This window comes from Scomber japonicus, chromosome 10 (assembly GCF_027409825.1).
Source record: "Scomber japonicus isolate fScoJap1 chromosome 10, fScoJap1.pri, whole genome shotgun sequence".
Classification (NCBI taxonomy): domain Eukaryota; kingdom Metazoa; phylum Chordata; class Actinopteri; order Scombriformes; family Scombridae; genus Scomber; species Scomber japonicus.
In genome coordinates, this window is record NC_070587.1 from 19,077,873 (window position 1) to 19,105,672 (window position 27,800).

A 27,800-nucleotide genomic window follows, 5' to 3' on the forward strand; every position below is an offset into this window, starting at 1 on the left:
TCTCTCTCTCTCTAAGAGGCCATATCAGATTACTTTGTAATTACCAACGTACTGGGAGCATGCTGTCAGTTGCCCATTGCCAGAACACGGGCAAAGCTATTTAGAGAAGCGCTGTTTCCAGGTCTGAATTTACATGGGTGTAAAATGTTTTGTTTTTTTTAAGCCTCTGTGGCACAGACCTCATCTTTCTATCATATGATCTGATCTTCACCAAAAGAGTTGAAGATGGGATTTAGCTTTTTTCTTTTTTGTAAATATAACAGTTGTTTATTGAAAGGATGAACGAGTCTGACTGTTTAATTATCTCACTGTTCACATCTGTCTTCAGGAAGGTGAAACACTGCAACTTACAATAACATAAGTTAATGATGATGGGGAGGTTTCTGTGTGCATATATATATACACACACACCACATACATACAGCTGGAGCTTCTATTTAACCTGCAATTAGCAACATACTACAAAAAGTGTGCCATGACCCCTGAATGTGCAGTATTTAGAGTTGCACTAACATGTTTCCTGTTAGACTCTCGACTAAAATATTGTGAGATTTGATTGGCTTAAGTGTATTTAATAAAAAATGTTGCATCACATCATGGAAGAGGAAAAGTAACTGTCACACTTGCCCAAATGTAAAGTTGTAAAACAAAGTGATCTGCACTGTTTCGCTTATTTTATACAAAATCATTTTGTACTTGAGTAAATAAGAGATCCTTAACCAGTCTTCCTCTCCAAATCCATGTTTCTGATTTTGACACATGCCGTTGATACTGGAAGAACAAGACTTTAAAAACAGTTGGTTGTGTGTTTATTGAGTTACAGCAGACCTAAAGTAGAAAATGAAAATGCAAGCGGTATTCCATACAAGCCAACCAAATGTACAGTATCTCAGATACTTGTCTGAACATGAAACTAAAAACAGCAGCAATAGACATTCAGCCAACAAACAGCCAGAAACCTGCTCCTCAAACCAGGTCAGTTCAAAATGACAGCTGAATTTCAACCTTAACTCAGTGCTTGCACGAACAATGCAAGGGGGTTTGCAATTTGACCGATAAAACACAGATATCCCTTTAAAATCTTTAAATCTGTTGTTTAAAAAGATTAAGTTGTGAAGCTCATGCAAGCAGTTAATGATATCTGCCAAAAGAATTCAAATTCCTTCGTTTGTTTCAGGTTTGATCATTTATCTCTGCAACATAAAACTTCATGATCTGCCATTTCACTTATTTTAAACGGACTGTACAGAAATAAAATGATCCTGCTTTGTTGAGAGAAAAAACCCAGAAAACAAAAAAAAGGACCTACTGAAAACTTGGGAGAGAGGACAGGAGGTGTGTTCACAGGTCACAGCTGAGCAGAGTAGTGGATATCTGAATCAAAAATGAAAGAGCTTCGGATATTTTAACATGCGTGAAACATCTGCACCACAATGTTCTTGGCAAGTTCAGTCGAGAGATATTTCAAGTTGTTTTTTTAAAAAAAACAAAAGAACTGATAAGCTGAAACCATTACCGTCATCAGCTTGTATTCGACCCAGTTCTGAGGCAGGCAGGACATGTCAGATAAAAAAAAAAAAGAAAGCTGAAAAAGGCAGCGCGGTGCAATCGAACAGACACTCTCTCCTCTATGCGATTAATCATGTCTATATCAGAAGAAGAAAAGAACATTCTGTACTGTTCAAGCCTCTTGAACATGCGCCCGGTGCTGATGCAAGAGCACACCAGCTGATGAGAGAAGATAGAAGAAGTTAGGACGTACAGTGCATTAATTCATTTGTTCGCCCTAATGCAGTTTGTCTTGGTCTGCGTGCGTGTGTGTGTGTATGTGTATGTGTGTGTGTGTGTGTGTGGCTGCTTGTGTTCATTCTCTGGCTGTGCACTCTCAGCACATTCACTCTGACTTCTGAGTGATTTCCACTCCTTTACCAGCACGTTTTTTTATGAGGGCGAGTCAAAGTGACGCAGCAAAATCTTTTTTTTTAAAAATAACAATTTTAACAGTTTGAACACCTAAGCTGGAGATCCAAGTGGCCTAGCATGAGAATATCTATTACTACAACGCGGATAGATGCAAGTGCCATCAATTACTACTCACAGCGAGTAGTGACAAATTATGATTTTCAAAAAAATAGGACTGATTTTCAGCAAATAACAGACTATTATACACTTTGATCTTAAAACAACAACAAAAACATTCCAGGGTTTTCGGGGGCACCAGTCACTCTTTTTCCTTTAAAAAAATGTAACAAAACTCGCCCTCCCAGTAAAACTGTACAAACCTTTTTTTTTTTTTTTTTGCAATACAGAAAAATATTTACATGGATGTTTCTTTAAAAAAAAAAAAAAAGTGTAGTAGTAGTAAGAACAATGCATCAAGTCCAGCTTTGGCACTCCTCTTAATGTCAGCGTCTGCACCACATGTCAGTGCTTTCAAACAGTGGAACTACAAAGTCCCTGGCGCTTTGTGATGACATCACAGGCAGACTGTTACGTCACTGGTTCCACTTTTGGTCATCTTGAGTTGTTGTGTGCTGGTCGGTGACTCAGCAGTCAGTGATTTACTTTATCTGGAAGAGAATCAGACACGTACAGGGAGTCACATTAACACTTGAGCTCTTGAAATGTTTTGATTATGATTGTAAAGCATGTCGATCGACCTGTTCATCACCTTGAGACACCTGCTAACATAACAAGTGCCTTATGAACATATTAGGACTAGTAAATGTACAGACAATTGATTCTTTCCAGCCAATAGATGAAATTAGAAGATTTCTCCAAGTTTTCAAAAGATGTAGTGTTTGGTCGTTTCTGTGAGCCACTGTTTCATCATTGGCAAGTTTTTTCCACAGTCTAAGATTCAGTGTTTTTTGACAGTGAACCAAAAATCTACGCAGAAACTTTGTAGTTAAGCAGTTATCACATAGGGAAGTTTAACTGTTGATATATTAACACTTAAATCTTCTTTCCCTGCTTCATCTGTAGCCTGTGTAAAGGAGGAGGTTGAGCCTTGGTAAAGCATTGTAAATGATTATGACCTCATCCCGGGGAATAACACACTCATCACGTTAATCTGGTATAACTGTGACTAAGTTTGGCAACAAAATATTTTCCACAGGAGATTTTGACACATCACAGCAGTGCGGGTGTAAAATAATAAAATGAATGATGTCATTTTGATGCTGGTATTGTGCACGCTGTCATTTTGCTTGCTGGCATATATGAATAGAACAGAGTCATCGTTAGGATTTCATCATTTTCAGGCTATTTCTCCTGCAGTTGTTGAAATGAGGTACTATAGTTGTTCCTCCAAGGGAAATCAGCAGTTGTTATAATATCTGGATTTTTCAACTTAAATGTCTTATCTGAAGTAAACGGAGAAAATGAGTTGAAACAGGAAGCAGAGAGGATATTTTCTGCACTTCTACAGTACAGTACATGCTGCTTTTACCTGTTTCCACATTTGAATGGTGTTTTGAACAATATCTTTAGTAATGGATTTTTTTTCCCCCCCAGGAGGTGAGAAACAAGAATGTACATGTATAATTACAATTTTACTAGTGCTAAAAACCACACACTACTTAGCCTTTTGTTTGATAGTCACTGAGAAACTGTGACGTTATTGGCAACATTAATGGCTACAGAGGAAGAAAGAATATGTCTACATACACTCAGATGTGCATCCTGTGACAGTAACAGTGTGTGTGTGTGTGTGTGTGCGTGCTAAATGATGGTGCGGTCCAAATATCATCCTGCCGTCCCAGCATGCCATCGGACTGAAGGGCCAATCAGAGCTAATTACACACTAATAACTTCCTGGGTGGATGGAGGCTGCAGCTGTGGCATCTTACAGGAGCAGTTTTATATCATGTATTTATCTATTTATTTAAGCCAAGTCCCACAGTGAACACCACTCATCAACATATTCTCTACAGTCACTAATTCCTGTTCAGGGTGACAGGGAGCTGGTGTTTCTTCCAGCATGCATTGAGGCTACACAGCAGCTACAGTATATCTAACTTCAATCACAATTAAGCCTTTTGTGATTGGCACAGATGTAATAAAATCTATGTTAGCCTTTAAAACTGCACTAATCAATGTATCCAATGACTGATGTATTATGAAAGCCATCCTTTAGATTTCAAACTTCCAATAAACTAAAGTCGACATCAGTTAATATTAAAAGGAATATTTCACTGATCTCACCTACCATCAACCAGTGACCCTCCCAGGCTGCTCCAAGGTCAGAACGTCAGTGTCTGTCGCAAGCCGCTGTTTTTCTAATCCTCCTTCACTCTCATCCCCCACCGCCACTGTCACCTTTACCCACCTGCCAAACAGACAGACACTAAGTTAAAACACAAACAGATTTCTTCCAGGAACAAGGAAACAAAATGAAAAGGAAGAATGTTTTATAGCGTCTTTCACAGAAATATTAAAACTGCAAAACATGAATGAATATCTATCTGATGCAAGTGCAAACACTGGAGTAATTCAGCATCCACAAATCAATCAGATATTATTTCAGTTACATGTCACAATCACATTTTCTTTAAGTGTTCAAATCCTGATATGTCCAAACAGAGCTGTGTGTTCTCAGACAGTCCTTTGAAAATCTTGTAATCTTGTCTTTGTAACATATTTATCACACCATGAAAGAAATATAAGATAAAATATCAGCTCCTCTCCCTTTTTCCACCCACCTCCCTTTGTCAGCAGTGCTGGAACTGGTCTGGTCTGGTCTGGCCCGGCTCAGGTCTGTCACACTGTGAGCTAGTCTGTCAGTTAACCACTGGACTTTGTCTTGGTCGGACAGCTTGGAGTGCTCTGTAGCAGCTGCTTTCTCACCAGCCTCTCCCACTACACCAAAGATTTGTTGGATTTAAAATGTACACAGAAACAGAGAAAGCACAAGGTCAGACACCGATAGAAAATGTGTGTATAATACATAATATGAAACATATGATGCATATTTTAAAAAAACACTATTTAAAATGTACCGTTTGCAGCTTTGGCTTCCGAGGAAACACTCTGGACTTTCTCAGGACTGTTCCCATTCTGCTCCTGGCCTGTTTTCTGCTGCTCAGTGAGGTTTTGGTTCTGGAAACCTTCCATCCAGTCCAGGGTTTCACCGTTCCTCAGTGCTGAGCGATGGTCCTTGAACCAGCGGACAATGTCAGTACGTCCCAGACTTGTTTGGACCTCCAGCTGGCTGTACTCCTCAGGAGAAGGCCACTGAGTTCGACAGAACATCTGTCAAGACGGAACATGGGACCAGACACCGAAATGTTAACGTGATAAAAAGATGCTTTAACTAACTGATATATCATTAGAACACAGTGCTTTATTAAGCCTACAAAATAAAACTCAGTGCAGACATCAGCAATCTGGGAAATCAAGAAGTTCAGCACCAGTCAAACGTTAAAACACATTTTCTCATTCAGATGGATGGCAAGGTGTGTCCAAACTTTTGACTGGTCCTTCATGTCCAAAAATATACATAAATTAACCCAGGTTCCACCTACTAACTTTTATCTGAACTTTCAATTAAATCTCATGACCTTCCTCTCTATATGCAATTTGCTCAGTGAGCAACAATGTGAAAAAAAAATCTGGTTTCAAAATGAAAGAATTAACTTTCACACTAATGTCCACATTCTCACTTCATTTTCTATAAAGGGCAAAACATTTGAGCTTATGGTAAAACACACACTTATAATTTATCAACAATATGAAACATCACATGTACATTTTTACTCAAAGCACTTTTACAAACAGTTTTTGCTTTTCATATTTATAGGCTCTGCAGTTATGTGTCAACAGCAGACTACTGTAGAGAGAGTAGCTGCCATTGTTACTATTTAGTTGGGACTCATTTCTCGTTAGGACTTAGGATAATGATAGGTTAGTAATAGCTTAAATATATGGCAGACTTTTTTAAGGAAAACAACTGATCAGCAGCTTGACGTAGATGTAAATCATGTTCCATTTAAAGATTTTCAAATCCTGTAGGATACTTTTCTAAACAAAATGCTGCTTCAACTACTTCCTTCACTTTGTTAGATGTGACCTACAGTCTTATCTCACTTGTAATATTCCGGTATCAGCCAATCTTATCAGGCTATGTCAATCATACTGCTTTTCCCTCAAGCACCATTACAATACCTACTCTTGATGAATCACTTCATTTCACACATTTCACTTCAGAGTCTATTAAAAAGGCATCACCTCATCAAGTAATCTCTTTAATGTAGCAACTCATTAATCTGATGATGTCATTACTAACCTATCTGCAATGAAGAGTGCTCAACTTCTACCTTGAAGTCTACTTTAAATCATTGTCATGTAATCTGTGGTGAAGTTCAGTCTCACCTCTCTGAGCAAGGTGAGGGAGCGGCTTGTGATGGGAGCTGGGCTGGTGGAGGCAGACAGGATGGGAGGATGAGGAGAAGAGGAGGAAGATGAGGTGAGGATGGGAGGAGACGCAGAGGAGGACAGGGTTGGCGGATGAGGGGAGGAGGCTGCGAGCACAGGGGGGGAGGAGGACGAGGAGGAAGAGGAGAGGACGGGTGGATGAGGAGAAGAGCGGAGAGGTTTCCCGTCCTGCTCGCGATGAGAGGCCCCGTTGAGCAACGCTCCGGGTCGTTCTCCTCTGTCCTCGGAGTTCTTGAAGGCCATGGTGAGTAAAGCCTTCTCCATGTTGTCCCTCAGCGCCCTGCGCTCTGAAAACCAGCAGTCCACCTCGGTCTTGGACAGTCTGGTCTCCTGGGCCAGCTGGTCTGCAGCGGAACAGAGTTCAGTGGATCAGATGAGCAGGGTTATCTATAAGTGGATGTTTTTTGGTAGCTTGGGAATTCAGTCTCCCTCTTGGGGACTTAAAATGGGCTCATTAAAAACATTTCTGCTATTCCTGTCATGCAGGCGCCTGCCGGAGACAGGCCAGCTCCTTTTGGGTGAAAGAAAATGGAGTCACATGCTGTGAACTGTTATAAATAGAAGAAAACATGACTGGATTCCCTTAAAGTTATTTAACATCGAAGTTACAAAGTGAGAATTTTGGACTTGGCAAGAACACAACCAATTGCCTTTGACTCTTATCCAATTTGTCTTACTTCAAGTGGAAAAGTTTCTGATAAGTAGTTTGAAAGTTTTGTAAAGACTCTTCTCAGCATCTTCACAACATAAAAGGTGCCTAAAAAGAGATGCAGTATGAGCAGCGAGCTGATTAGCTGCTGAAGTGTAGCGTGCCAGTCTGTTGTTTCTGTCCACAAAGGAGAATATAATTCCCTCACATAAAGCATCTGAATTTAGAGTAGAGATAAATCCATCAGGAAAGTAAAAAAATAATGTTTCAATGAACAGATGAGCACATAAATCCCTATAATTTGCTTCTTCTCCAGTTTGTAGCAAGTTACATTAAATGTCAGTTCTTTCTAAAAAGGATACTGTTCCTTATACTGTAGTTTCACATGTGGAAATGATTGTGACTACTGTTGACTAAACAGAACATGCACAATGAAATTTCAAAGATTCAATTTTCAATCCTCATCTGCTGATACCTCAAAACTGTCCAAGTCCTAGCCATCACTTTTATTTTAATGACATCTCCCTCTTCCACCTTTCTTGCCACCCAATGTTGTATTCAGCAACTCAAGCTAACAGGAAATCTGCTGTACCTAGCTCTGTTTCGGTTGGAGAGTTGCTTCTCTGGAAACTCTCCTCCAGTGCCTTCAGCTGTTCCGATGACTTCCCCTTCACCCTCTCCAGCAGTGGGAACTGGCTGGGGACCGCCTTCTTCACGGGGCCGTCTTTAGGTGTCGGTGTCACCTCTGCTTTCACCAACACGGGGGGTGGAGGAACACCTACAAGAGGTAACAGAGGCACAGGGAGACTTTAAAGGCCAAGAATGCTTTTTTTGAGACAATGCATTAATGTGTGTGACCTGACTAAAATGACAGCAGCACAAACACAGATCTTAAAAATCATTATTAACCCATTACAGTTTACAGTTTGCTTTCTTAGTGTGACTGTCTTCTTGTTTTGACTGCTTTGCCAGAGATTTAAAGTCAGCTTGTTTTTCATCGTTTTGGATGTCTGGCACTGATCGCACCAAATACCTTTGAGATTAAGGAGCCTCTGTTCACTGAACCACTTCTTTATCTCTCCTCTGGACAGCCCGGTGGTCTCGATCAGCCTGTAGATCTATCACACCACAAGATGCAACATGAAATAAAACCATAACCACAGGTGTTTACAGTCTTGTGTTCTTTGCTTTTAAAAGGCAGCAACACTAAATTTGAACAAAAAAGCTGACACATAAAAAAGCAAAAAAGAAAAATCGCCCTGACTAAAATCCTTCTATGCTGGACTTATATGGCAAGGCACAAAAATGATCATTTCACTCACTTATTCTTACCTCATCTTCCTCAGGGAAAGGACACTGTGTGTAGCTGGATCTCAGGACCGTTAACTGCTCAGCTGTTTTATTGGGGTCAACAGTGAAACTCAGCACTTTGGGTGACGCCAGCTTGGATGTGGGCATAGGCGCGGAGACGGTTTGAATGATGGAGGGTCGCTTACTCTCTGTGGCGATCACAGGAGACGGCAAGGGTCTTTTGAGTGACTGCGCCACCTGTGGTTAACAAAAAATTTCAATACCTTGAGTTGATGATGGGTTTTTGGAAGTCATAGGTCTGACAACATTTAAAGTGGGCATGTCTCAACTAAATCCCTGTTCTATTCAGTTTACATGCAGGAGATATAGATTATTCTAGATGGGCTAATGTCTAAGGTCTAAATGTCTAAATTGTTTTCTGTTATGTTGTTTGCAGGAATATGGCTTTTGTACCTGGTTAGCCACAGTGAGTGCCAGTGGCGCACATGTGACTGTGGAGCCGTTAGCCACAGGAGTCAGCACCAGGCTGGTCTGTCCCAGGAGCTGACAGGGGAGGGACTGGAGGACAGAGGCTGCAGACTGCATGTGTTTGGAGGCTGAATTGTGAGCAGACGGGTTGGTGGATGATTGGGAGTTGAGCTGAGGAGTTACGACGGTGAAGGTCTGAGGCACAGAGGAGATTGTACCGTTGAACATTTTCTTCCTGGCCTCTTCCACCTGATACGGGAGAAGAGTATTTGTTATGCTTGCATGTTTAAATATATGTGTATGACTGCTAAACTGTACTATTCTGAACAATTGTATACTATAATCCTGATTATTACTTTACGTTGTTGCTCCTTTTCAACAATTTGACAGTTTTCAATTAACACTTGATAATCAAAAGGTTGCATGTTTACTAAATGGACAATATGGTAATATTTTTAATTGACTTAATTCTACATTAAAAATTGTAATTTACACTGTAATATCATATCCATTTCATATTACTGTGGGTCTGTTGGTTATTTGTTTTTGTTAAGTGAAATGAAAAGTGGAAATGATCTATAATTTAACAACAAGTGTTAGCAATCAATCAAAACCCCACTCTCTGATTAATGGTTATCACAAAAGACAATTAGCCTACTTCTGCTTTTAGCAATACGTTTCTGATGTAGTATGGCACATTTCCTAGCCGGCCTAATATGTAGCACAGGATAATAATTCTCAGTGTTTGAAATCTGAATGCCATGATGTTAATGAAGAGAATTTCAAATATAAAGGTGCTGGACAAAAAAACAGCTGATACCCTGTTTGTACTTCTGAATAACAGAGAATGACCTCAAAAAACACAGTAAACACACAGAAATGGAAACAAAGTGCCAAGAATTGTATTATTACTACATTTCTTACCTCCTCAGGTGACCAGCTAATGCCCTGTTTGAGCCTCTGTGTGGTGAACCAAACTTTGATTTGCTCCTCTGGGTGTTTTGAGACAGCGGTGAGCCAGGAGAGCTCAGCCTGTGTTGGGTAGGGAAACTTGTTGAAGGAAGAGATGAGCGTCAGGTTGTCGTCCAGCGAAGGATTGTATTTGGTTGTGTTGAGGGGCACTGCAATCTTCGGCACCTGGAGTAATAAAGTCAGCAATGACAACTGAATGGTGATTTTTTTTTAAACCCCCCCCCACCCGAGAAATATAATGACTTCTGCAAGCACTGTTTTGAGGTGTTGTGTTCACAAAAATTCATAATATGGTGTAAGGTGGTATTCAACACATGGTGCAAACTAAAAATAAAAAAAGCAAAAGCAATGGTACACCTTTTTTAAATTGTTTTAAAAACAGGTTTGTTGTTGACAATAACTATAATTATGTTCTAACTGTGTACTACCAACAAAACCTAAATGCTAATTAAAAAAAAAAAAAGCTAACTCCACTTTGCAATGACAATCTTAGCATTGGTCAAATTAGAGGCAAAATACAGAGGCTAAGCTAACTGCCTGTTGGCTCCACTCTCATATTTGGAGAGCAGTACCAGTCTTGTTTCAGCAAGAACACAAACAAGCACATTTCATGAAATGATTCCTTTATCTGCACAGGAATAGTCGATAAAAGATGAATTTGTCGATTATGTCCCACCTGGGTGTAGTTTAGAGGCCGCTGTAAGGAAGGCATGATGTGAGAAAGGCTGTCTGCTTTGAGCAGCGTGGACTCTGGGATGATGACCGTCCCGTTCACATTAACCGCTGTGATTGGTTTCTTGGCCAGATCGGTGGTCAGCTTACCCAACTGAGACTCTGTCCTTTTATTATCTGATGACATTATTTTTGGTTTACCGATCTTGACCGTGGTGGGTTTGCTGAGTGGCAGATTGCCTAGTTCCTCTCCTTTGCCAGAAACGGCACTGGAAGTGTTGTAAATGACTGCATTGTTACTGTACCCCTCTATCGTCTGTTCCAAGATTGTCTGATTGTTCATTTTGATGCGTTTGAATTTAAAGTTGCTCTCCCCCGGGTGACACCTCTCATTGTGTTCTGTCAGGGTGTCGAACTTCTTTGTGTTGAAGTTACAGACAGCACACAGGTAGAGCGGGTTGAGGATGACGTTAGGGTGGTTGGCGTCTACGTGTTCTTTGAAAGTGTTGAGGTTCTGTGTGGAGAAGGGGCAGTATTTGCACTCGTAGCCCCCCTGCTGCCTCCGCTGAGGCTTGGAAATGTCTGGTGGCTCTGTTACTGGGTTGTCTGGAGCTGCAGGGGGGTCAGAGGCCTTCCCTGTCAGGTCTAGGTCCACAGATGGTTCTGGCTCTGTTGAGAGATCTGTCGCCATGGCTCCCTCCTCAGCATGGTTCTCTGTTGTTGTCTGGCAGAAAAAGACGACAGTTTTCAGACTAAAAAGGACATGACTAGAAATTCTATTTTCAAATCTATAAGCATCATTCACACATTGACTCCATGGCAAAATCAATTACAACAACACATTTATACAAGACAAGAAAGGGATGAAGATAAATGAAATGGTATGGCATATTACACAACAATTGCTTAAAATCTCAAGATAGGTAACATTTTTATGATTTTGTATATTAAAAGTCCACCTTCCCACAAATTGTATTGATTCATTAATTGTCACATAAAAAAAAGTGGAATATATTTGTAAAATAAAACAATGAAAACAAGTCGTATAAGAATATAAACATTAAGTGTACCTCCATGTTATGTGATTCCTCAGCCTCATCATCCAGCTCCACCATGGTCTGCTCCGGCCGGATCATACAGGGGATGGAAGCCTTCCGCCGACTGGACATGATGATGGTGGATAATGGGTTTGTCCTGGTGGACAGCCGCCCTCACTTGGTGCTTGTGCTTGGCCAGGGATGTTGTGAAGGGGACTACGGCTGAGGAGTCCAGGATGCAGGACCACAGTCAGAGTGGTGGGTGAAAAGACAGTCTAAGGTGCCAAAGAATAGCCAGGGGGCCTGGCTTGTACTGGGACACAAGTCTGGACTGTCTTTTATAACAGGAGAGGTAACAACCACAGGACCAGTACCTGGGATGGGACTGAGCAGCCAAGGAGTCAGAGGAAAAGTCCTCCCCTGTGGGCAGGATTAGCGGCTGGAGAGAGAGCAGGGCAATGCGAGGTGAAGGTTTGGTAGAGATGGGACTGTAGGAGTATAATGCAGGCCGGTCTCGCTGACAGTGTCAGCTCCACTGCTGGCCGACCTCCTGGAAATGCATGACAGGACACTACCTAGATGGAAGAAAGGAGAAGTAAAACGAATTTTAGAAATATCAGACAGAAGTGGATGTAATCCGTGAAACCAGTAAGAGGTCACGGTTCTCACATGGATTCACATGGTCACTCAGTACGAATCAAAAGGAACACAAATGGACTCAATATTTTGTATGATGTAGCCAATGCAATTATTGTGCAAAAGTCCATGTAAAAACTATGATCCAAATAACCAAATAAATCCAGACAAAAAATACCATTAAAAAAAATATGTGAAAAAAGAACAAGCAAAAAATAAACATGGGTAAAGAAAAATCTAGATTTCCTTTTGAAACGCCTCGAAACCACGAATGGTTATAGCAGGTACCAAACAGGCTGGTTTGAGCATGTGAAGAAATACAACCTGATGGGTTATTTAAGCTCAGCGGTGTCTCATGTGTATCTGCAGCGAACCACAACCCCAAAAAAAAAACAAACAGGTAGAGCCAACTGTTGGCCAGTGGGCAAAAATGTCTCAAAGATGAAAAAAGGTCAAAGACGGCTGGCAAACAAACAAACATTGCAGCATAGCAGACAGTCTACATGTGGTCAGCTGACTCACAACACTGCTGAAGCATAGACATGAACAAAAATGTTTCATAGCCAACAATCTTACAAAGAATTGGAAGCTAAGTGCAGTGGGTTAAGCAATGAAATCACTGGAGATTGTAGGACTGAAAAAAAAAAGCTTGATGAGTTTTTATGTTTCATGCTAATGGAAGGAGAGAGCAGTGTGTGGATGTGTGGACTCCCTGGCGCACCAGCAGAAAGCTTTTAGCACTGTGGTGAGACTAAAACTAGAAATATTGCCTCGTGGTTGTATGCCTCAGCCAACCAGTCAAGTTGCAGTTTACATACATATCTGTCTAGACTCATATAGTAATTTGTAGTGATGTCTTGGAAGAAAAGTAATAAAACAACATATTTCCCTTTTATGTGAGCCGATTCTGTCAAAAAGCCATGACAGTAGACGATGTTTCATATAACATTGACGGTGCAAAGAGGCTACAAATTCTTAAACGTGGATGCTTCACAAACATCTTCAACCCAGCAGCACCAAAAGTGAAATATGTTCACAATCTCCCCTTCTGATCCTGAGTTACCACTTTGAATAATGGTTAGAAAAACTGTTTCTGCAAAACATTATCTTGTCATACTGAAGTTGACCTTTAGGATATAACATATCATCACGTCATCATTTTATCCTATGAGACATTTGTGTGAAACTTCATCATAATTAGCGTACGATTCAAGCCAAAAAACGTGTGTCGTGAGTTCTCAGTGACCTTTGACCGCCCAATTCTAACTAGATCATTCTTGACTCCAAATGGACGTATGTGACATATTTGAAGAAATTCCCTCAAGGCATTCCTGAGATATGGTGTTGTGAAGAATCAAACAGACAACCTGAAAACATAACGCCTGCAGCTACTAATCTGTCACCGGTGCCGAGGCATAAAAACCCTAAATTTAGGCTTATCTTTCTTTTAGATCTTTCCACATACATCCATTTCTTTCTGTTTCTTTCTCATTTCCTGTCATGTCTGTTCAGTCGGTTCTATAATGAAGGCATACATTCTCCCCAAAAACTAATTTCTAAAAAAGTATGGCTCAAGCTTCAAACACACTGCATACTTACATTCCCATAATGTAACTCAATAGCACTTTAATTTGAACTCCCTTGTCTACAGAATGCTCTAAACACTCTGAGTCACAGAGGACACTTACAACTGTTCACACAGGCTGAGTTGGACTTGTCGAGTAAGCTGAATGTCTGGTGTAAAATTGGTGGCGTGTCCCTTTAAGTTAATAACTGCTGCAAACCTCCTGACACTGGAATATGTTTGAGTGGCACATTGAGTGTGTATTATCATGCCCGCTAACAGTGATACAAAAACACACACAGTATGCATATCATTTGTATAAAATAATATTTACTATCAACTAATCAGACAGTCATCTGTGTGTAAATGAATTTAACACTACAGCATTTATATCAGTTAATAAAATAATTACAGTATTTGTGGTGGACAAATAAATGAATAAAAAACCAACAAGCAGTTACACAACAAATGAACAAACCTGAACCCTCTGGACTTTGCCCACTTCCAACACACACCTGATATAATTACAGTGTTTCACAGCACAGTGTTGAGGTGGCTGAGAGTGAGCATGCAGATAACTTTGTGGACCAGCTGTTTTTCTCACTAGATACATTTAATAAAAAAAGAACTCTGCTGGCGTCTACACAGAGTAACTTTTATCATCAGCTTGATGAGTCTGATTTGATGACACTGCTTGTATGCAAATACATGCAGCTGACCGGTGTGCAGCTGTCAGAAATGCAAGTTGTGAGAAATATTGACTATTGTATTAAATCAGATGGTCCTGCAGAGCGTGAACAGAGACAAGGCAGCTGTTAGATGTGCCTTTTTTTTTTGAAAGCTGAGAGCTTTATTTGGGGGTTTAGTGAGTTGACTCTGACTTCCGTTAAAAAAATGCGGTTAGGAAAAAGCTGAGGCAGAGTGAGCAAAGGAAACTTTCCCAGGGTAATATTGTAATGAGAAGAGAGAGAGAGAGAGAGAGAGAGAGAGAGAGAGAGAGAGAGAGAGAGAGAGAGAGAGAGAGAGAGAGAGAGAGAGAGAGAGAGAGAGAGAGAGAGAGAGAGAGAGAGAGAGAGAGAGAGAGAGAGAGAGAGAGAGAGAGAGAGAGAGAGAGAAGCTTATCTGACTGAGAAAGTTGATTGATATTCTGGAAGCCTCACGCTGAAGCTTCATACTCATATTCACATGAGTAAAAAAATCAAACAAGTCGATGCGGCGATAGCGCTCTTCTATTAGGACATAATTAGGTTCTATAAAACCAAATCAGCAAAGAGGACGAGGTAAAGTCTAAAAATTTAAATCTCCTCCAAATATGTTATGCTTATGAGTAAATATGGACAGAAGAAATTAGTTTAACCCCACCAAACACTGAGGCTATTTAACACTCCAATCAAACTCATATTTTAAACTAAATTACACTGCAAATGGGCGAGGCGGCGGTTAGTATGCGAGGAGTAAGACGTCAAGCTCAGCGGGTTAGGTCTGAACTCTCCAATCACGCCGGAGTGTCGCATATTTAATCTGAACCTCTCCGTCAGCTACGCATGAATCAAATCAAGGCTCGGATGCTGTCATTCTTTAGTCTTCTTATTGTCCCGAGATATCTCAACTCCTCAAACAACCCACTGAGGCATCATTAGAATGCAGACTCATTACCATGGTGTCGCTATAGCAACTGTGGACGTAGAGCTGTAATCAAGTGGCTGCTATATCCGCATCACTGACAGAGACTGTACAGTGATGACCTGACTGCATGTGGGACTGGATTTGGTGTTTTTCATAGGCTGGGCCTGTGAAGAGGACAGTAGCTAAGGCAGGAAAAAATTAAATCCTCTAGAAAATAGGAATGTTGTAGAAATATCTGACAGGGTGAGTGTGTATGTGTGTGTGTGTGTGTTGAAAGCCTTAAAAATCTCATTCCTACAGGATGCACAGGAGTGGTACCTGCTCAGTTTCACTCACTGTCAGTGTTGACGGGGAAGGTCAATGAACAGCCATGAGGAGAAGAAGAGGCTCCACTTTTTAGAATAATTAGTTAGTCATGGGCAGCATACAGAATAGATGTCTGCTAGCCGGAGAGGTTACAAGGAGGTGTGAAGCTAGCTCATTATCCTACTAACCCACACACACACACACACACACACACACACACACAAATGTAGAGTTGTATGGCATTGCTGGTGCACACGCTTGCTCTCCCACTCGCTGTCTCAGACTCCGCCTTTACCTGAAATCAACCACTGTAACCAACATCTGGCGGAGGATGAATTGAGTGAGCCATCTGCCAGCTGCTATGTGAAGTGCCACTTTATGTGACCTGCTGCACTTCTGCTTGCCTGGCTTGCTGACACAGCCCTCAACACTTTTTCTTTTTTTTCTCTTTAGGATGTGCTGATGATGGGTGATAGCGCCAGAACGGTAAAGGAGGAGAGACGTAGCCGAGCTGTAGCTGAACTTTTTACCTCCCACTGGTGTGCTGAACCCACACAAGCTGAGCAGTGAGCGGATGAGCAATCCCATTTATGCAACATCCATATTAGTAAGCTGTAGACAGAAGCACTACACAACCTAATAAAGTCAGCGTTGTCAACTTTGGATGAGGAGAACATCAGACTTCGGTTTGCATATTAAGTACCTATTGAGTCATTTATAGAAAAAAAAAAGTGTAGATTTTTGAGCAGAGGCTGACTCAGAAAAAGAAATCTCTTATGCAATGGCTCTGCGGTTGGAAGTTGTAGCAGTCGAGTTAAACTTGTGGGTGCCGGCTGTCTCAAATGAAGAGAAAAGTCTGTCTAAAGAGTGCTGAACACTGAAGGATGCACTGGCATCAACAGCCTCTTCCTCTCTCTACTCTATCATTTCCAGTGGAGTGGAGGGAGGGGCCGCTTCTCTTGCTGCCTTGACTGGCTGCTTAACTGTAATGGAAGAAGCACTGGTGCAGACTGTGAGGCTCATTAAAAAAGGTAGAGTCAGTGATTCTGGAGAAAGACAATGTTCAATGCACTTAATGTCAAATGAAGTGAATTTGACAAAGGTGCTTAGAACGCTAGTCGTCCATCCTGAGTGTGCGCTGAAAAAACAAAAAACAAACAGACCAAAAAAAAGGTGTATGTTCATACATAGCACTGGCTCTGTAAAGGGGAAACAAACTAAGCCACACAACACTATTCTAGCCAATCAGAAAGGGGCGTTTATGCTTGTCCACAGGTTGAATGGTGGGGTGACGGCTGCTGAAGTGGAAAGAGAGAATAGATACGTTTCTATTTTAATAAATGTATGAATCCATGCTGAATCTGAGACAGTCTCACGGAGTCCCATGGAGACTCCCCACACTTTCTTACGAGTTTGTCTTCTGATGTCCAATCTTATGACAATGAAGAAGTGGAGAGGGCACAGAGAGACCGAGAAGTGGCGGATGGACGATTGTGCTTATGAGACAAAAAAAAAATTCCGAGCTTGAGATAAAGTGTGAAAGGAACAGTAGTCATTATGGATTCTGCCATATTTCTCTTTTGGTTATTGCCTCAATGCACATCCATCAATTTTTTTTTCTGAATGAGCACAAAGGAAGGGGTGCATTTGTTTGAATCCTTAGTTCAAATATTAATCTCTCTCCAATCCCCTCTCTCTCGGACTCTACCTTTAATAACCACGGTAAAGTGTAGCCCCGTTCAACACTCATTCCAAGTCAATGTAATAATGAGCTGTATAATAGGTTCTGGTCTCATGGAGTAAAGGGCACACATTAGATGTCCTTGAGAGGCAGATTCTTTCTGCCCTAAGCTGTTTGACTGTGAACATCTCAGCTGTGGAAGTGAAAGAAATGTGCTCCAAGTAATGTTTCAACTGCCGGCCAACTGTGTGAGCTTTCTGCATAGTACATTTTACTTTGTTTCAAACACAAAAAAAATGTTAATTAATGTAGACTTTGTACCCAAACGTAGCTGCTTTGGTAACACTGAGTCTTCCACCTGTTCGTTAGTGTGTCTAACCTCGTCAGCCAGTTGGCGTCTATGTGCAGAGGGAGCTCTGTGCTGGAGCCACAACTCCCTACTGTCTGGATGCTCATTAAACTTGTATGAATACTCAGCCTGGCAGCCCCTTGCCTACCCGTCTGTCTGTACTTGCCTGTTGTCTGGCTGTGTGTCTTTCTGATTGGTGCATTATATTAGTAGAGCCATCTTTCTGAAGGAGTTACCTTTGATGCTGCCAGGCAGCAAATACATTTATCAGGCCTGGCAGTAAACAGTTTAGGCTGCACATTGGCATATACTGGAGAGAACGCAAGGAAATCAATACAAGTCCTCTGTACCACTGAGCCTGTCTAATGTACGAAAACCAACGGATGATGTAAGGTAACAGAAACATACTATAGTGGTGCTATAGGCAGGAGATCTATCCAAACGGCTGCGAGAAGAGAGCGACAGTGAACAGATGAGTCACAGCAGCACACTCCACTCTGATCCTATTTCTGGGTATCATTAACGTAATTTGAATCTAACAGGATAGAAAATTGATGGCTCAGATTCTTCTAACAAAAACTGGAATCAGAAAAAGCTGCGTCACGGGGACCTTCTGTTCCAGATGTGAACAAAATGACTATTATATCATACATGCCAGCTTCTCAGCACCTACATTTTCCATATTTGTGGTGTGCAGTTTACTGGCAAACAGCTCGGTTTATGGATCACTGTGGTTACTGAAGTTGATATACACACTGCTCAGGACAAATTTTACTACTTTCTACAATCTGAACAGCATTCTTTTAACCTGACATTGTATGACTTTTCCTACAGCGACTCAGAATATACAATAACAGAAAACTTTTTTTTTTTTTCAAATTGACCTAAAGAATTGTTCTTCACATTAAATAAAATTCACTGAAATCATGATTTTTTGCTCGTTTTAGTAACATGGGACCATAAAATAGTGCGAGTTTGAATGGTTTTCTCCATAAATTCATGTGTAAAACTTAAAAGAAAATAATCTCTCTGCTCTCTGAAAGCTTTATTAATGATCAATCACCCATTTATGGATTCAAATCTTATTCGTGGTTCCATTTTGGTGTCATATCAATACAATGTTAGAGACACTGTAAATGGCCAGGTTATAAGCAGTATGTAAAGGGTTTAAAAGGTAAAAGGTCACGGTTCTATTTTTCTATAAGAGTAAAGAGGGGGGAGTTAGGTTTAAGGCTAATTAATGTTTCATGTAGAAATCTACACCACAAAGAGCATATGGCTGTATCATACATATAAATAAATGATATGAAATTGTTTAAAAAGGCGGCCAGACTCATCAGGTGCACTGGAGTCTCCTGCAAGGCCAAACACTGAAACAATACAAGCTGTGCTGCCGCTCTTTCTGAGACAGGCTGAACAAAAGAGTGAGCTGAACAACTGGCAGAATCTAGTGGCTTTCTTTATTGCTGCTTAAAGAAAGAAAGAAAGAAAGCTGGGCAAAAAAAAATGGAATCCTGCAAACACAATCAGCCTTGTGCCAGACTTTTCATGCATGCAGTCATCATGGCAAACACAAAAGGCGTATGAATGGCACACCACCTCTGCGGCTCCTGCACTTGAAGCCATGCATGAAGTGCAAAAAGCAGCCGGTTAGCTCTGAAATAACAAGCTCGACACGACAGAGGAGCGGCGTAAAAACAAGCCACCGGCTGGAACGCGGACTGCAACTGTGACACGACTTTGCTGTTACATTAGCTAAAACTTTGAAGCTCCGTCACACATTTTACATCAACAACACACTGCACAGAGAGGGGGGAAGAGTGTGCACGCTGCTTTGCTGGCTTTGCTGTATGGGGTGTGTTTCTCTCTCTTCCCCTCTCTTCCTCTCTCTCTCTCTCTCTCTCTCTCTCTCTCTGGCTGTTTTGAGTGTTTTTCCCCTCCTGACTGCTTGTTCCACAAGTCAGCTGCTGTAGTGAGGAGGACAATGTAAGCTTCTGAATTGTGTGGGTGTGGAGGAGCACTACCTCTATCAATACGCGTTCCAGCAGGGGTGTACGAGACGGAATTTCGGACCGTCGCAGAATTAATTTAAATCTCATCACGCAGCTCCTCTAGAGCAAATGCAAAGTGCTGCACTGTGTTTGAGTGCTGGGTATGTTCTGCATGGCAACAGAGCACAGATACTTTCGCTAGTGTGAAATAAAAACTGAACATCGATAAAATGATGAAGATGATCATTTTGCTGCTATAGCATGACATTTTTTAATTTTTAGACTAATGCCAATATCACATTTCTAGTTTTTTTTTTCATAATTGTGACCAAAATATATAATGAGCAGCATAGTTTTCACTTGTCAGGTCTCTCTGGTGGACAAAATAACATTTCTGATGTGACTTCTATTAGCTGTAAATAGTGTACAAAGCACAATCTCACTTTCTTTAGTTTACCACTTTCTCCTCAATTCAATCAAGTAAGTTGCAAGAACACAGGAGGGGTTTTGCAATATCACACACACCCCATCAGCTTTTGTGACAAGTTGCCTCATTTTTTCCAGGAAAGTTGCACAAAAAAAACCAAAAAAAACTAGACTGAGCGCTGTAAGAGACACAGTGGCCTATATAGCAAATGATGGAAAAACTGTCCAGCTGGCTACGGTTCATTCCATCAAGAATCTTTCATTTAATCTGCTTCACGTAACGCTGAGCACGCGCGCTCCTCTCACATTGCAAGACCAGTCTCCGCACCGAACGCACACAAAAGGGCGAGCTATAAAAATATCCAAAGTGTCACCCACTCTGCGGCTGATGGTTGCGTTACCATGGTTACAATGTAACCAACAGAAAGCGTGCGTGAGTATGTGTGTGTGTGTGTGTTTGCATCCAGGAGTAGAAACTCTGCAGAGGTCAAACAGTGTCACGACAGAAGCGGTGTTTAAAATCAAGCTCAGCTGTACTTTTTCTTCACAACATGCGGACACATATCCAGGTGTGTCTGAAGGACAAATTCAGAGGGAAGGAACCATGTCTTCAGACAGCTTGAAACATGTTTTTCTCATAAGGGGCAGAGGGGCCAAATTTCTGGATATTTCCAGTCCAGCAACAGACTTACACAACTTCCAGCAAACACGTCAGTCCAGCTGCAGTGGGTTCAGATTTTACGTTGCCTGTTAGATGTCAGGAACAGACACATATCCAGCATACATACTGTCATAGACGCTATACAGCTGTTTCTGTTCTGTTAGTTGCTGCAGCCCCTCCATCCACGCTCACACAAAGCAACCCTGATGACCATAAGCAGCACTAGGACATCATGCTTGGGGAGGCTAAGGGGGCGGGGGGGTGGTGGTGGGCAAAACACACTCTAAAATGAGAATAGCTGGTCAACTTTAAAGGTCGGTCCACTTTATGTGAGCCTGGTCAGGTTTTTGCCATCTTCGGTGCTATCTAACGTGTGACAACTGCTGAGACAAGCATTTTTATTACATTATTTCAACTTAAGCAGTATGCAGTATAGAGTGCATAATAGCCAGCAGTTAATTTAGGGATGGTTTAGCCTGTTTGCCTGCAGTTACTACCCCCCCCCCCCCCCCCCCCCCAAAAAAAAAATCATATTTTTTGAAGGTTACATTTTTTCCAGTGATAATTGTCTTCATGCCACCTATGCCGATGACGAAGACGAACGCGTCAGCGGGCTTTCACTTGATCTGGCGGCTGAGTGGGAATAAAAAGCAGATGGGCTGCGCGGGCAGAGTTTCATTACAGGCAAATGCAGGGTGAACTGTCCCTGTTAAACTGTTTTATGTAGCTACCATAATGGCCACCCCCTTGTCCCATTTTCATCCCCCCCACCCCCAGCCGATACAGCTCTCTGCTCGTCTCTTTTGCTCTCCCTGATGGCCTTGTGTGCAGGCAGCCAGCCACACTTATAACAGCACATTACTCTCCCGCAGAAACCTCGTACTCCACCATGTCAAGTTTTGAGAGCTTAAAAACACTCCTAAAAACCGCTCTTGTATCTTTTGTTTGGGCTCGGTGTCATGAATGTTCAGTGAGATGGGAGGGGGGGAGAAGAGAAAAAAAAATCTGCTTCTAGTTACGGCAAATGAATGCAAACGCTGCAACTCTGGGACACAAGTGGAGTAGGGGAAGGGTCATCTTGCACCCAACCAGCAGTCTGAAAATTAGGTCAAGAGGCATGGGATAGGCTGTGCACAATATCAAACAATTACCACACTCTGCAAATGATCTCACACTGTCCTGCAGTCCTTTATATGTATGTGTATGTGTGTGTGTATGTGAGCATCAGTAGGAGAGGAGGATCTATGTCTCAGCTGTCTCCACAAGCCCAAATGAGAAAGCACGGAGACTTGGGAGCTCTTTTATTTTGTGTTTGTCAGAGACTCTGCGATCGTTCAGTGTTCCTGCGCGGCCACATTTCCCACCTGTCAATCTCTGCCTTCCCTGCAGTGGGTGTGGCTTGTGAGTTGCCTCCAGCTTCTCCTCATTGGTCTCAGGCTGGCAGGAGGGGGGCGTGTCTGTGCTCTGCCAGTGGCTGACGTGGTGCAGTGCAGAAGGCCCTTCTCAGTAAGCTCCCTCTCTCCCCTTCTCTGCTTTCCCCCTGTTTTCCAAACTTGAGATTTGGAGGACACAGTGGGATGGGTGAAGAGGAGCTATCTCTCTTTCTCTCTCTCTCGCTACACACACACACACACACAAACCAGGACATACAGACGCTGATAGTACGCAAGGAAAACAAACTTTTCCCCCTCCGCAGCTGGTTGTTAGAATCAGAATTTCACCTTAAAATTAGATTCATAAACCTCAGAAGTAGCTCCAGCTTCAGAGAAATCAGATCTGTGACTGGAGAATGATGCACGCCGAGGAGTTTCATACATGCTACGACATGCAAACTGCTGTACAAACACCCATACGCTTAAGTAATAATCAATACAGCAACGAAGCGGTGAAGCCTATGATGAAATCCACAGTGAGGCATTGCTTATTGTATTTTTTTCTTGTTTATTTCACAATCACTGCTAGACCATCTGCTGTTTCTAAGTCAGACTGCTTCCACATCCTGACTCTAGTGGTTTCTCTCTTTCTTTTATCACTCGCTGAGTCGCTCTGTGTCACCTTTAGTTCTATATAAAGTCCCACAGAAGTATCTTAAATTCTTTATATTCATCTACCATTTTTTTTCTCCAGATATCCAAAGGGATCTAACTTGGTGACATCATCTCCAGTGTAACACGAGACAAGAGGATGTCCTCAGGGGACACGTAAAAAACCATCGTATGGAAGAACGTTGTGAGCTTTACCTGGAAATGCTGCCGGTTTAGTACCCGCTTGAGTTGTGGCGGGAACATTTCTGGGAATCCAGCTAGGTCCTGAGCTGGCAAATTGCTTAATTTAACACCAAAAATTGATGTGACACCAAAATAGAAGACTGCTTTTACAGTGTTACAGCGCATGAGGGGGCTTCTCACTTTCTCACTTCTTTCTTCCTCTCTTGTCACTCTCGTGCAGCGTCACTCAACTGTCTCTTCCTCTGCATCACTGCTCCTCTCAGACATCATTGAGCTTTGATTTGGTACTCCCTCTCCTCCTCCTCCTCCTCCTTCTATCCGTGTGTAACTCCTCTGCCTCTGCCTGTCTAATTGCCTCCTTCCCTCCATCACGCTCTCCCTCTCAGCCCCACCTACAGGTGATGAGCTCATCTCAGCGGTTGCCTTAGTCACCTAACAACACGGCCGAGAAGCCGGGGGAGGCACAGCGGAGGGGACCTGAGTCGAAAAAACCCTGGAACAAAGCGTGAGCGTGGATGTTAGTGACGTCATCACAGAGCCAAGCTGAGCACGACAGGCCAGGCCGTGATGACAGCAACCTCCATCCTCCATTCCAGTGTAACACCAAGAGCACGGACGGCCATTATAGAGCTCAGGGTTGGATGTGGAGTGTGTGACATGCAGTCAGGAAATGCTGGAAGTTCCTGATGAATGTGAGAAATGTGTTGAAACACCCTGTAGGTCAGCTAACAAGACTATAAATAACAGCTGAATATCACAGAATAATAAGTGTGAGTGCAACACAAACACACAGAAATGTGGCACCAATAAACTGACGCAAAGCAAAGCCAACAACAGTAGTAAAGTTTTAAAAAGGAAGCATGGGTTCACTGCATTGTAATCATATGAGGCTACTTGTGAGGCTTTTTATTTAACAAATAAATAAATAAAAATGTGTTAGTGTTAGTCTTGTGTTTCAGGTGAGCTCCAGTGACTGTCAACAATCAGATCTCAGTCGCCAAATACTCCTGACACAGCTATTCCTCTACCAGACTTTCTTTTTTTTTTAACTTTCATATCACTTGAAGTTTGAATTTTGAAAAATACGAGCCATTAAATTGGACGTTAACATTCTCAGCCTTTGGCTCAGATTTGGGAAAAAAAAAAAAACAAATGCACAAAATCAATCTAATAAAAAGATCTTGCTGTGTTTTTGATTCGATTCTCGTCTTACGATACGACATCCGTTTCTGTGATGTGCTGCCGATTCGCCGCTTAAATGAGATCTGACAGAATTGAGTCTTGTTCATTTTCCACCGTCTGACTACAGTAAAAGCTAAAACGCCTGTAGGAACAAATAGAGCAGATCATCTCACAGCTGGATGTTTTTGGCAGTGACACTCTGAGAGGTCACAGTACATTGAGAAGCGCTGCACGGTCGGGCAAGACTCGGAAAAATTCAATGAAGGTTGAGTCATTTAAAAAAAAAAAAAAATCACACTTTTCTTATATACACACACCAAATGATTTCCTGCTCTCTCTTTCTCTGTTGCCGTGACAGTAAAGTGATGATGTGACAATCGCTGATGTTATGAACAAGGCAGGACTGTGACATCTGTGTGTTCCTCTAATCCCTCGAGCAATAATGACAAAACGACAGTTTCCCCAAAAATATATTTAAACACAGACTTAATCTTGCATCTGTCCAAACTGTGAAAACAATTCAGTGACGCTGTCCTATATACCTGACACAATGGGTAACAACAGGGACAGGAAACTCATCCTTTATTCACCTGTTTTCTCTGATGGTAGCTGTCTATTTGTGGCTTTTAGATGAGACAAAAAACATTCATAATTCAAAACAAGTCTGGTGTTAATTACACTAGGTGGATAGATACATTTCATAGATATATATAAATAAAGTAAGATGTTTCATGATTTTACTGTGTTCTCTACACTAGTGTGCTGCTACACAGCATCCCAAGCAACCGCATGATTTGAAATGTAAAGGTGTTCTTTGATCAATAGAGGCAGGTAGACGCTTTGATTGTTAAAGGCACCGATAAAAAAAAAAGAAAGAACCGAGCCAGTCGTCATTCCAAATTACTGAACATTATCTGTGATTTGGCAGATCACAAGTGGAACCCATGTGAAGAACAAACATGAGCCAAATTTCTCTTCACATGGAAAAGAGCAAGAGTGCGTGGCTTAGTGAACGAAGCCAAGTTTATACCCAGAGGAATTACTGGTAACGGGCATGACAGAGGAGGAGGAGGGGGGGGTGGGTGAGTGTGTGTTTGGGGGGGGGGGGGGGGGGGGTTAACTGCACTTTGATCAAAATCGCTTACATCTCTTACTGATCTGGGTGGCCCCTGCTGAACAGAGAAATGTTTAGAAATACAAAACATCACGTCATGCCGGTGTGAATGGGGATGCTGTCTAATGATCACGATATTTCATCAGAGGGAGTTGTGTGAATACAGACTATGATCCAAATGACTGGCTGACAGCTTTACTTAGAAAACCAGTATGCAGAACAGACAGTAATGCTTTTCAATTAGCTGGCCCACCTGTAGGGATCGACTGTGTACACCTGTCAAAGGTCCGAGACTGCGCCCCAGAGTGAACAGGTGCTCTGAATAACTGCATCTGTGTCAGGGACTGTTTATCATAACCGGCGCTGTGTTAGATACCAAATGCTACTTTAATATCAACCGCCACGCTGACACAGTCAATATCCAATCACAGCCGTTGATGAGATTCAGTTGGGGTTCCTGTGTAACATCCCTTACAGTCTCAGTTCCTGGAAATGTCACATTCATGCTTTACTTTTTAAGCACGTTATTTCCATCCTGCAGTGAGAATACAATTACAGGCCAGATTAATGATGCATGTTTAGTAGTTTTACAACAAAAACATGAATGTGTAGCTGAGTGTAAATGTTGCCCAAATAATATCATAATTCTAACAAACAAGGAAACAAACTCAGCTTTAATATGGCATCCTAAAGTCACATGGGGTCTCCTTTATGTAAAGTTAGTGAATTTACAGTATGGACTTTGGATTTACTTTATAGCACAGTCTCCCAGTGTCAAACTATAGCATACATGTACTATATTACGGGTGTGTTATGTGGCTGTTATCACATGATGATGGGGGGAAACTAGGATATATAGTATGACATATGCAGGATGATATTCACGTGGCTTTGTCCTTAGAGAAAGCAGAATTATATGTTTACGTGTTTCATGTTTACTATTATATCATATGCTGTGTTCAATGTCTGTCCTGTTATCTGTTTGTTTACACTTCTGCTTATAGTGACTTCAAGAGGGAAGCAGGACCATGAAATTAACCACCACTATGCCTCCTGAATGCACTACAGGGTGCATTGAGGACACATTTGTGTTGACTCTGCTGCACAGTCTGACTGCATTTACTCTCACACGACCAAAGTTATAATATCCTAATTTTTTTTAATTTTTTTTTTAAGAGGACCACGCCTGACTTTTTTTTTTTTTTTACAGCAGTTACAGGCCTGCTGCAATGAGAGGACAGAAGAAGTGAGCTCCTGTGCTACAGCACCGTCTGCCCATCTGTCTGCATGCAGTAGCAGCCGCGGTCTGGGGAGGGGAGGAGGCATCACCAGGGGTAACGTTACGCCTACATCACGGAGTCGCTCAAATCAAAGTCTATAAACAACGCCGGACTCGGAAAGTTGCACTCAAACCCCTGGTGAGGCTGAAATGTGAGCGGAGGCAGCTCGGCAGTGGTGCGGAGTTGAACGACCGTTTCCACTGTGGCCAACCCCGAGATGTGACAGAGGGGCGCAGAGAAAGAAAAAAAAAACACCCTCTCCCCAAATGTTCCCCCTCTCGCCATCGACGTAACAACATGTCGGCAAAGGACGGCCATGTTTTGCTGGTTATGTCGACACGGGGAGGAGGAAAAGTAGACACGGTGTTTCTCCTCTCTGCTGTCTCCCTCCGCGGTCACGATAATGTAGCAAAGTGAAAGTTAAACGCCGGCGGGGGGGGCGAAAAACGTCCAATTAACAACTTGGCGGACACATTGTCTCAGGACGCAGGTGTAAACGGCAAACTTCATACGGCGAGACAAGTTAAAATAATTCTACGAAGGCGTGTGGGTGTTTGGGAGCTACGCAAAGGCAGGGCTAGCCGGGAGAGAAGCACAAACAAACAACTACATGCAGTTTTAACTTGAGGGAGTTTTGGGAAGGAGGAGGCGGAGGAGCAGGAGGAGGGAGGCGGGGGGGAAAGCCGTTTGAAAAACAGAGGAAGAGTTGATCCATTTCTTACCTGCCCACCGTTTTGGCGCGATGCTCAGGTAGTGTGGTACAATCCCAAAGCGACTGCTAACCCGACGAAACGAGCCGAGGCTGTTTGAAACACTCCCACGGCGGTCCAATAGCCGAGCAGACAACAGGCGACAGGAAAGGAAAAAAATTGGCGATCACAAGGAGGATCTACGCCAAAAGCCACATGATCGCCGACGTCAGAGTACGTATTTGCATGCCGTACCGGAGCGCCGGTGTCCGTCCATAGCGGGTCCATAGTGATCCAGCCGTGAAAAGTTCAGAAGCAGGCTGAGGAAAGTGGAGCAAGTGTGTGTCCAGGAGGCAGGAGGAGGGCTGCAGGCTCCATGAAGCGTGCCTGCCGGTGTTAAAATGAATGAACTGCATGTTGTTGCCGTCAACTTGTCCCTGTGCTGATGCCTGCCTGCGTCTGTTTGAAGCTAATTGGATATTAAATTATCATGGGGGGGCGTTTGTTACCCCCCGAAAGTCCC

The 27,800-nt window shown here is 42.3% G+C and overlaps 1 protein-coding gene across 1 annotated transcript; it reads right to left on the reverse strand.

Annotated features, from left to right (window-relative positions):
- Positions 1-237: 237 nt before the first annotated feature.
- Positions 238-27,591, reverse strand: zhx2a (zinc fingers and homeoboxes 2a). Its single transcript, XM_053326612.1, has 13 exons — positions 27,311-27,591; positions 11,578-12,119; positions 10,512-11,231; positions 9,788-10,000; positions 8,849-9,112; positions 8,417-8,632; positions 8,118-8,202; positions 7,677-7,862; positions 6,373-6,779; positions 5,001-5,253; positions 4,704-4,860; positions 4,211-4,330; positions 238-2,570 (listed from the first exon to the last, which is right to left on the reverse strand). Exons 2-12 carry the CDS (start codon positions 11,674-11,676, stop codon positions 4,213-4,215), a joined length of 2,718 nt encoding a protein of 905 aa, XP_053182587.1. The 5' UTR covers positions 11,677-12,119; positions 27,311-27,591; the 3' UTR covers positions 238-2,570; positions 4,211-4,212.
- Positions 27,592-27,800: the final 209 nt, after the last annotated feature.

Coding starts and splice junctions, on each gene's coding strand:
- zhx2a (XM_053326612.1), bottom strand. CDS start 11,676: ATGTCCAGTCGGCGGAAGGCTTCCATCCCCTGTATGATCCGGCCGGAG. Junction 5,254..6,372: donor CCCTCACCTTGCTCAGAGAG/GTGAGACTGAAC, acceptor CCGTCTTGACAG/ATGTTCTGTCGAACTCAGTG. Junction 4,861..5,000: donor GGAAGCCAAAGCTGCAAACG/GTACATTTTAAA, acceptor TCTTTGGTGTAG/TGGGAGAGGCTGGTGAGAAA.